The sequence below is a fragment of the Amphiura filiformis genome, chromosome 1, assembly GCF_039555335.1.
Source record: "Amphiura filiformis chromosome 1, Afil_fr2py, whole genome shotgun sequence".
NCBI classification, from domain to species: domain Eukaryota; kingdom Metazoa; phylum Echinodermata; class Ophiuroidea; order Amphilepidida; family Amphiuridae; genus Amphiura; species Amphiura filiformis.
In genome coordinates, this window is record NC_092628.1 from 53,672,103 (window position 1) to 53,683,129 (window position 11,027).

Here is an 11,027-nt window from a genome sequence, read left to right on the forward strand (position 1 = left end):
AAGGTCTACATTGGTGAAACAAAAACTCCTCTGTCTGTTCGCTTTTCTGCACATCGTAGGTCAATTGAGAACAATGAACCCGGTAAACCAGTAACTGCACATTAATTTTTAACAGCCAGAACCACAGTTTGGAAGATGTTAGCATCACCGGTATATTATCCACCACTGACAACACAGACAAGGAACGTCATACAGCTGAACAATCCACAAACTACAGACTATTAAACCGCCAGGACTCAATACCAAGTTTGATCTTTTAAATTACAATTGGCTCTTTTGTTAACATTCCATGTTTTTAACCATATTAAGCTGTTTTGCATTTGTTTGTGTATTTGACATGTGACATGTTTCTTCCTTTGTACCTGTAGAAGTGTCTTTACCCGAAATATTCTACTCTGTAAATTTTCAGCACTTCTGCGACACCCATAGGCAACTACTATTATTACTATCATTATCATTATTATTATTATTATTATTATTATTATTATTATTATTATTATTATTATTATTATTATTATTATTATTATTATTATTATTATCATTATTATTTATTATTATTATATATTATTAATATTATTATTATTATTGTTGTTATTATTATTATTTATCATCACGCATTACATCATCATCATCCCCTACAGGTCAGAGCTTTTACAACAATTGGAGCAGGGAATTGGACCGATATCATTATTGCCGGTACTAAAGAAGGAAGTAGGTTCAACAAATTACCGAAGTTGATTCAGTTTAATTCATTTTTTGCTATGTGGTCAAGTAGTACTATTTCAGTATGTAATATATGACCGCAATACAACAAAAGTATAAACATTCTATTGCATCGATGTTGCTGCAATTATTAATATTATGTGACCAAGAAAATATATAATGCTTTTATGATGACTGAGCGTATGAAATCTACAGGACAAATCGATGTATCACAACATACCCTTTCTGTTTTTTCCTTCGATTTTCATTTATTAAAATTCAGTAAACAGATACAGAAAACGGGAATAGTAATAGTTTATGCAAATACTTGAGCTTAGTACTTGTATTTAATTTGTCAATCGTTTTTTCATATATTTCTAGTACCTACAGGCCCTCCTGTAAATGTTACTTTGAGAACGTCACTCAAACGAATGTTGGCATTTCAATGGGGACTCCCAAACCGGAATGAAAGAAGTGGCATTATTATTGGTTACCAGTACAGATTCACAAATATGAGGACAGGACTGCCTGAAATGAACACTGTTAATGGAACCGAAAAGGCATTTGAAGGATTAACACCATATGTGAATTACACATTTGAAGTTGGCGCAATGACAAAAATCGGCATTGGTCCGTATAGCCGTGCAGTTATCGCAAGGACACTAGAAGCTAGTATGTTATTTAATGATAATTTTTGGCATAAATGTAACCCTCCAGGGTAACCCTTTACGTGCCTTACACGAATAGTAATGGGAATTGCAAACCCGGTTTTGCACTGCAAGCTTTCCTAACGATACCCTTTACACAGTCTTGAACTCAGTATAATACAAAGGGACGGTTTGTGCTTATGTGGGGTTCGTCAGTATACGAAAACGATGATAATAATCATAATAATAGTCTTGGTGTAAATAAATCTCATCCACATACTCCACAGCTATGAGCTACTCGAAAACAATTGTGCATTCCTTTTTTTAAATGCAGATATTGATAAACAATGTCAATGGTATTAAGTGGTGCATAAAGTTGAGAATGTCGTTTCTCGCTGTATACATTGTATAAACTCATAATAATTATATAAATTCCTTTTCTTCCATCTTATAAATCACCAGGAAAACAAAATAACAATATATAAAGTTTATTTATTTTTAGCGTTGCCAAGGTAGCTGCGCGTGAGTGCAATGGAAAAATGGACTATTGCACTCCGCGGAGTGCAATAGCCTTTTTCTAAATAATGGTAAAAATAATCAATAGTAATTGACCAATCAAATGATAAGAATCTTTGTATGAGTTATATAAAACTGAAAAGGGTTCTTGCAGCTGTGGTACTAATACACAGATTGGTCCGTGGTCAAACTGACTCCTACATAAAGTTCTACAAGTCACCCGACAAATTTATTAAGGTTATGTACTGTATTTCCATTGCTGCTCTTTAGAGTAATCTATTTGTAACCGTGTTTAATCACGTAGCTATATTGAATGTTATGCTTAAGGATACGATACATGATTTACCGACAAGTGGCTCATTTCGGAATGCGATCATGAATTTTGAATTAAAAAAAAAGTTTCCACAGGCTTCGTTGGGATTCGAACCAGCGATTCGGAACTTCCTTTGATTACGCGTCTAGCGCTTTACCGCTCGTCCACGGTGGCAGTTGAGCGGAGGAGTGTAATGATAAATGATAAATCTCATAATGCCATCTTTAGCCTTTTGTTTACTAAAAAAGACGCGTTTTGTAAAGATAGATTAGCCGTTTTATGCATAAAGAGCACGAACGTTTGGGAAAGGTTTCAAACAAATAATAAAGACACTGATGTGATGATGAAATTGCGTAAGTCGGGAAATATCTGCGTCGCAATGTTTTGTTTTGGTTTTAGGAATGTGACCTTAATATTTACGACTTCATGACATTATCATTCGAAATCAACAAAAGATATTTAAGCAGTATATGGCCTCATTCTTTCTCTAGAATGTTTTGTACATGTATGTGAAATAGCTTCAACAATGGTTCGCTGCATAATGGTAAAAACAGCCTTGACCTAAAAAAGGGCGAGAGGTACCATATTTACCGATTCAGGCTAGATTTAAAATTGATATAAAACGTTTGTTTTTTGATCGATTACAAAAATTAATTTTTGTCATATACAGACATTGTGTCTGGCGTGAATTACACTACAGTTTTTTATTCTTATGGCTCTTTAACTTCTTCAAATAATTTTTTAAATGATAGAGTGAATCCCCTGGCCCTCTATAATTACGCACAAAAGATCGAGTCCCCTTAAGTAATGTAGACCATAGAATGACTGATTTAATTTATATGATTCTAAATACAATACAGGACCACCAGCTCCTGACAACATTACCTTCGTTTACGCTAATAGTACATCTGTAACAATAGCATGGCCAGAACCAAACCCACCTCGTGGAATAATAACTAAGTATGATATTGAATACTGGAAGAAAACAAAAAATGATTCAGCCAATTGGACTAATAATGTTACCGTGACAAGTGTGTTCACCCACACTACCATCGATGAGCTCGACAGTGACACTAATTATACGATTAAGGTATTTATCTCGCAACATAACGTAGAATTGCAAAAGAGACGAAAGGCAGATACCGTTCACAAATATTTTGGAGTTTGAACAACTATATTACTGATACAGGCGGCTGTACAAATATGTATTATTGTAAAACAATTCTCTTGTAATTTTTGTGGAGGGTGTCTACCTTTCGTCTCTGTCGTCATAAAACAACAATACTCATGTAGGCATATAATATGCTTGTAGATGGAATTATACGGTATGTTATTATTAATGATGAATCTAGTACTATATAATTACTTCATACATGGCACCATGAGAACAACAAAAAGAATATTACTCTAAATATAATGGAACAAAATCCTTTTACTTTCCCCCTCAATATTCAGGTCAGAGCTCACACAATAACAGGAGAAGGAACATGGAGTAAAAACATCACAATCAATACACAAGAAGGAAGTAAGTGTTCTTGTTCGTGATGTAAGTTAAACAAATTACTGAAGTTGATTCAGTTTCATTTAGTTTTTGCTATGTGGTCAAACAAAATACAATCATTCTTTTGGATCGATGTTGCAATCTGCAAGTGACTAAGAAAATATGCAATGCTGTTATGAATGACTGAGCGTATGGAATCTACAGGACAAATCGATGTATCACAACATAACTTTTTCTGTTTTTCCTTTGATTTTCATTTCTTAAAATTGAGTAAACAAAATACAGAAAACGGGAATCGGAATAGTTTATGTGAATACTTGATCTAGTACTTGTATCTACTTTGTCAATTGTTATTTCAAATATTTCTAGTACCTGCCGGCCCTCCTGTAAATGTTACATTGACAACGTCACTGAAACGAAAGTTGGCATTTCAATGGGCACCCCCAAGGCGGAATGAAAGAAATGGCATTATTATCGGCTATCAGTACAAGTTCACAAATATGAGGACTGGGCTGGCTGACATCAATACCGTTAATGGAACCGAAAACGCATTTGAAGAACTAACACCATTTGTGAATTACACGCTGGAAGTTGGCGCAATGACAAAAATCGGCATTGGTCCATACAGCCGTCCAGTTATCACAAGGACACTAGAAGCTAGTATGTTATATAATGTTTCATTATTTGTGCGTACTGACGAATACATGATTGTTATAAACGGTTCCTGTATAACCCTTGAAGTTCCGTATCGTGTGTGAACCCGACACCCTCAAATATGGGGGTCAAAGCTGTATTACTACCAAAGATATTCTAGATAGCGAATAGTCGAGCATGGGTAGTGAGCATTTCTAAACCGGCTTTGTACTAAGTCGGTACTACAAGAGTTTAGATAACGTCACCCTTTACAGGCACAATAATACAAAAGGACGGTTCATAGTAACCGAGGGCTCGTCAGTTTTAAAAAACTATAACAATAATATTCCGGATTTAAACAAAAATGCACCCGCTTACCACACAGCCACAAAAGAACAATCGTGCAGGTCATTTTTTCCATTTTAATACCGAAATTAATAAATGTTAATTATATATATTACGTGATTGAAACGCATGACGCACTTTGTGCAAAGTGTCATTTTTATATTAATTTTATTGTGCAAATTGTGCTTTCGACTCAAATCTTTCGTCTATTTTGCCTACATTGTATTGTGTTTTGCAATAAAATCAACAGTTCCACCAGCACCTGAAGAGTTGGCAGCTTCTAACACTGACATTACATCAATAACAATTCAGTGGTTGGAGCCTGATCCTCCTCATGGTGTCATCATTCGATATCATATCCAATATTGGATGACGAGTGAATCTATGAGCACGGCAATGTCTGCAATGAATGACGCACCTACTTTTACCTTATCAGGGCTGCAACCTAATGACGAATATTCATTTAGAGTAAGTGTATTTCAACATCACACATACCCAATGTAAAATCATGTTTTGATAAAGCGGCTATTTTGCTTATATTATTAGGTTTTTTATTGTTGTATTTATTTTTTATTTTAATCCGCTGTAACGTAATAAAACGATTTAAACTGCCATCACGCCCTTTAATAGCAAAATGCTTGCACATACACACTTCACATGTCTTAACAACACAGGTACAGGCTGAAACATCCACCGGGAGAGGAAATTGGAGTTCGAACGTAACAGCTGAAGCCCAGGAAGGACGTGAGTACAAATGCTTAAATTGATATTTACGAATAGTTTAAAATAACTACAAATACTATTCAATACAGCTACATTTACCAATTAAATTAAAGAACTAAATCGAAACTCAACACAGTGTTGATGGCATATTGAGCTTCTTTGCCAATAACGGTAAGCTGGTGGAAAAAAGATCATTGCAAAATTTTGTTTTTTCATAATTTTCTTCTACGTTTCAGTACCAAGTGCTCCATCTGACTTACAAGCAATAGGATTTGGGAAAACATCTATTGTGTTAGAATGGAGGAAATGTACAAATCCAAATGGACTAATACAGGATTATGCTGTAAGATTGTTTTCCACTAAAGACATTGAAGTTATTCTTTGTCTTCTCCTTGTCATACACCCTCCTTTTTAGCCTAACATTGGCCTTACTAGATATTTTATTTACTAGTTACTTGTTCGGGTTTATTTTACTCGGGGGTCACTGGACCTTCTATGATATTGCTCTGATCAAGAGCTACTATAAATCATTACAATCAAAATGCATGTTTGTGTACCTCTGTGATCTTCTGTTGTATGAGTTGAACATCAAAACAATGCTAAATCAAAATGTACTAGTTGTTAACGATAGAATGAAGCAACTGTGTCAGGTGGTAGATCATCCTCCTGAACATACTCACATACAGGGTGAGTAAAAAAAGTGCAATAAAGAGAAGAATCCATTTTTATTTAAGAACCGAGTTGAACCTTTTAGGTTTTAAAACATTTTATAAATGATATATTCATTAGTGACATTGTGTGAAAAAGGAATGTGATCAAGGAATTAGCATGTACTGTTTTGTTTTTATAACACATTTTATAGCGACATCCAATTTTAATGTTTGTCCAAGAGATATCTAAAAATTGAATGTCAGCCCACTCTGTGTAAGGTAGATTTGGAACAACTGTCATTTTCTTAACATCATTGGCATTGAAATAAAATGGAGCACCCAAAGTGTTATTGCCCTTAGTCTTGTTTAAGGAGAAGAAACATATATTTGTTGTTATTTTCATTTTACCTTTACTTTAAAGATGTTTACTCTCTATCAAAAACATACAAATTTTTCAAATGTCAAAATGAAATGCGCGCAAATTGAAATGGAGTGAATTATAAAATATCCAGTAAGTTGGACATATTGGGATTTAAAAAAGAATGTAGTTAGAGTCGAGTGGGGTATGAAGGACTTCAAATAATGTTAGAAAGTATGTTTGAACAGAAAAAAGAAATTAAAATAACGCAATAATCAACCTTATTTAAATTAAAATCAGTTTCAGAGCTGGTGCCTTGATCGTGCATTGTGTGCTCTCATTCAAAATACATGGTACCTCGTGGACAATAATGAAATTGTGTATCGCAGCAAAAGGATTCATAAAAATTAAACGGTAATTGTGATTCACTTCATTTTTTCACAGAAGGTGACTATTGAGTGTGGCATTTATAAAAAAACTTTCAATAATGGGAAAGTTCAACGTGGTTCTTACATAAATATCGATTCTTTGCTCTATTGCACTTTTTTGACTCACTCTGTATCTCAAACATTATTTTAGATCAAATACCAAGCACTTGAAAAAGCCTACAATGCATATTTCATCTCTGATGACAGCTACATCACTTTAAAGGTTCCGACGACTGCTGCAGATGATGTCATACAATATTTAGTAGATGACTTGGAGCCATCCACAAAATATGAATTCAGAGTTTCAGGCAGGACGTCTGCTGGGCGAGGAGAGGAAGCGATTATTGAGGTGTATACGAAAATATTTACTGGTAATTGCATATGGTAAACCTACCAAAAAGAATAAATAAATAAATGAATAAATAAATAGATAAATCAAAACACATAATGAGCTCATTCTTTAACCCTATTAGATCACGTGGTTCATGGAGGGGAGGGGGTTAATCCGTTTTACAGTTGTTCTGTATACTGTTTGAAATCTGTAGCTATAAAAGCATTAACATTATCAAAATGCAATTCTTTCTAGATATTATACCACCTGGACCTCCTGTTCTCAAAACGTCAGGTCCATCAGTGATCATTAAATTCGATGTTCTACCTACATACGTAAGGTAAATTAGAGGAATTCAAAACGCATATTGTGTTCTTTTCTTTTTAAACTACATTTTATACAAATATCCTTTGCAGATTGATTTCATTCGTTGATCAAATAAATGCAAATAATGTACTTTTATCATTTAAAATGACAAAACGAAAAACTAAAATGTCCTCACTTACAAACGAGATGCAGCAGTAAACACAGTGACAATGTAAAGGGGGTAAATGTTGTGGATATGTTCGAGGAAGAGGAAGGGCAGCAGGATGACGCGACAACGTCATATCTTTTGCTATATTTCCCTCACATATTCATTATTTCTTTATAGCAATGTGTTTGTAGCCGTAGAATATGTACCGAGTAGGAACAAAAGACAGAACAGCAATTTGGATGGGGCTTCAAATTCTTTTATAGTCGCTAATCTAACACGAAATGATATCGAGGAGGGAATGACGTTTACTCTTGGTGATAACAAGACGTATGGTGGTTACATCAATCATGTTCTTATTGCTGGTGCTACGTATACTGTAAGGGTAGCTTATGCTAGCTGTACTCCTGTTGAGGTTAGTGCATAAAAAGAAACCCTGGAATATTACCCTCGATTGAAATGAGTACAAACAAAGAAAGCGATTCAGCTCCAGATAAAATTTGTAGCCGCATCCATCCACCTAGCAGCAAGAAGTTGGTGATGTTGCCTTTTTAGGAGGTGTTCTACCGACATAAATATCCAGATCCAGATCCAGAACAAGCCTAGTATTGGCTCAGAGGCTCGTGAGATAGCTCTTGACATTTTGAGAATATCTCGTGAATATTTTTATGATGAAACCTATATGGCTAGCACGTAGAGCATTAAACATTTTGTCAACAACCTTATACTTATATGCCATGTGGTAACGAAAATAAGAGCCTTGCGAAACTGAAAATAACATATCATAATTAATTTAATATTTCATTTCAGGAATGCGTGGTAGTATGGTCCCCGATATCGATTATAACAGGTCAGAAAAAGTAATTTTGAAAATTACGAGCTATTATGAATATGTACTTGATTGTTTTTGCTCCCTTTATTTACACGTATCTCAAATTTATAATTACCACCTTTGGTCTGATTGGATCAGAGTGTGTTATTTGTATTTATTTGTATTTATTTATTTATTTGCTTACTTATTTATTTCTGTTCTAATAATAACTGCTTATTTCACTTGATTTTTCCCAGTTCCTGATTGCACTAATGATCATTGTGGAGAAACATGGATAATTGCACATATTGGCGCAGCTGCTATTGGCGGTTCCTTGGGAGCAATTGCAATTATTGTCATTGTAATCATCATTGTAGCTATCGTCATCTGTCATAGGTAATAACCATAATGCAATACCGTAAAACCCCGTCTATAAGCATATAGTGTGCGTCTGATGAAAGCTACATTAATCCAGTCACCATTATGGAGTTTGAGCAAATAAATTACGGATCCAAGCATATACAAACAAGTATTATTTTAAGACCGATCTATTGTATTGGTATATTAACGCTTGCTTCGAATTAATTAAGCTTTTATAATTCGAATTAATTAAGCTTTTATAAAAAACACTATATATGCTTGTAGACGGGGTTTTACGGTATATCTTTACTTAATAAAAAGAGAAAGATGCTTCCTAGACCTGAATTGCTAATTTTTTTATACAAAAACGTGTCTTTAACCGTGATTTTGTATGAGCTAAAACGTTTAGTCTCAACTGCTCGACTTTTCATGTCTTTTCAGAAGTCAAACATCTCCTTCAAAAAAGTCACCCACGCCAAATGAAACTTACGATGAAATCGATCCACAAATCGGACAGAAGTCTGGAATACAGAGCAAATCTGGGTATAAAGTGAATCTCGCTATGGAAGGATTACAAACACCTAAGCAATATGAAGGCGATGAGTCGTATTATGAAGACGTGAATACTAAGAGAGAATCTGATTACCAAGGATTAAATACAGGGGACATGGAAACGGAACACGATTATCAAGGTTTGGGTGAAACAGAAAAGAAGAAAGAGTCGGATTATCAAGGTTTGAGTGAGGCGAGCGTGGGCGAAGAACATGTATATCAAGGTTTGGTGTAGAAAAGTGACATCGATCGTAAAAAGAGAACCCCTTACGTTAATGTTAACTGATTTGAAAGTTTTAAATTCTTTCTTAGACGCGCAAAGAATTTTTACTGTTACTTTTCTAAGAGTGATTTTGAGAAGGTTTGTTCAAACCGACTACAAATTAGTGTATGATCTGAATCCGTCACTACCTAGATGTTCAAAGATTTGTTCCCACTGTCCTACTATATAGTGTAAGAATTAGTACGAATAAACCTGCATTGCAGTGTGTGGAAAATCCAATTTTCAGCCATATTTGTCCCATTCGTTCAAACGAAAGAATAAAATTCTGCAGGATTAAAGAGACAAATCGAGAAAATTGTAAAATCGAAAAAAAACCCCATGCAGTAATTAAAGACAGAGATGAAAAGAATTTATCGCGTCTGATGTCACTGTCAATTACGATCCTTGATTAACACAGGTTAATAGCGCGTAAAAGGAAGACCGATCTATCTGGTGCTGATCGGAGAAAAGGAACAGCAGCATATGGCGAAAAATTGCGTACTTTTACAAGGCAAAAAGCAGCTTTTCTAGGCATTGTTGACATGGTGCCTTCGCCAAAGAAAATTTGCTACTATAAAGACCTAACTTTTGAGATGGTTTGCATGTTTGAAAGGGCAAAATGAACAATAAGGCGACCGGTAATATAGCGCCGCGTTCAGCAAGTCATCATCACGACACTTGTAAACAAACCGTGCTCGAGTTTGATTGACAGATGACGTCAGACGCGATAAATTCTTTTTATCTCTGTCTTTAATTATAAGGGAAAGGAAATAAATGGACTGAATGATTTTGCTATAATAACCGTTCAGTTTCTCTGTTCGTCAATTTCCCTAATGCCAACGTCTTATGTATATAATATTATGAATCATGTAACATCAGGGCTAAATACGTTACAATCACAGCAGATGCAAAAACGTTATGAGCATGTTTTGATATGGTTAGAACGTCTTAATAATATATAAATCTCGGATTATTTAAATGAACACGTTTTTTTTTAAACGTTTTATATGACAAAATACTAATACAACAGCATTTAGAAAATGAAAATGTTATTGTAAAATATTAATTGGCAAACATTTTTGTAAAATATTTTTTCAACTTTTAAATAACATTATTTAAGAATGTTTTGCAGCACCTTTACAAAAATATTTACGGCTCGTATATACGGTATGTTATTAAAATGTTTTATACCATTATATTCTTTATAATAACCAGAGATTTAAACGTGTTCTGTAAAACATTTTTTGTTTGCTGGGATGTATCTATATGGGAGCTAAAATGTAATTTAAAAGTAAAATGTTTTAATATTGTGAGTTTAGTACGAATAAATACACAATTGTTTATTTTCGATGCAACTTTATTTCTTTCAATATATAAATCATTTATTCGCTATTTAGATGCGATTGCTCAAGTTTCGATTTTT

The 11,027-nt window shown here is 34.3% G+C and overlaps 1 protein-coding gene across 1 annotated transcript in view; it reads left to right on the forward strand.

The window, feature by feature from the left end:
- Positions 1 to 9,577, forward strand: part of LOC140161605 (phosphatidylinositol phosphatase PTPRQ-like) — a 45,449-nt gene extending 35,872 nt beyond the window's left edge. The window contains exons 10-23 of the mRNA XM_072184929.1: positions 642 to 711; positions 1,084 to 1,374; positions 3,039 to 3,268; positions 3,634 to 3,703; positions 4,049 to 4,339; positions 4,908 to 5,125; positions 5,332 to 5,401; positions 5,617 to 5,723; positions 6,968 to 7,187; positions 7,403 to 7,487; positions 7,800 to 8,034; positions 8,430 to 8,469; positions 8,688 to 8,826; positions 9,232 to 9,577. Coding sequence (XP_072041030.1) covers positions 642 to 711; positions 1,084 to 1,374; positions 3,039 to 3,268; positions 3,634 to 3,703; positions 4,049 to 4,339; positions 4,908 to 5,125; positions 5,332 to 5,401; positions 5,617 to 5,723; positions 6,968 to 7,187; positions 7,403 to 7,487; positions 7,800 to 8,034; positions 8,430 to 8,469; positions 8,688 to 8,826; positions 9,232 to 9,577 — 2,412 coding nt within the window. The remainder of the gene's footprint in view (positions 1 to 641; positions 712 to 1,083; positions 1,375 to 3,038; positions 3,269 to 3,633; positions 3,704 to 4,048; positions 4,340 to 4,907; positions 5,126 to 5,331; positions 5,402 to 5,616; positions 5,724 to 6,967; positions 7,188 to 7,402; positions 7,488 to 7,799; positions 8,035 to 8,429; positions 8,470 to 8,687; positions 8,827 to 9,231) is intronic.
- The last annotated feature ends 1,450 nt before the right edge of the window (positions 9,578 to 11,027 follow it).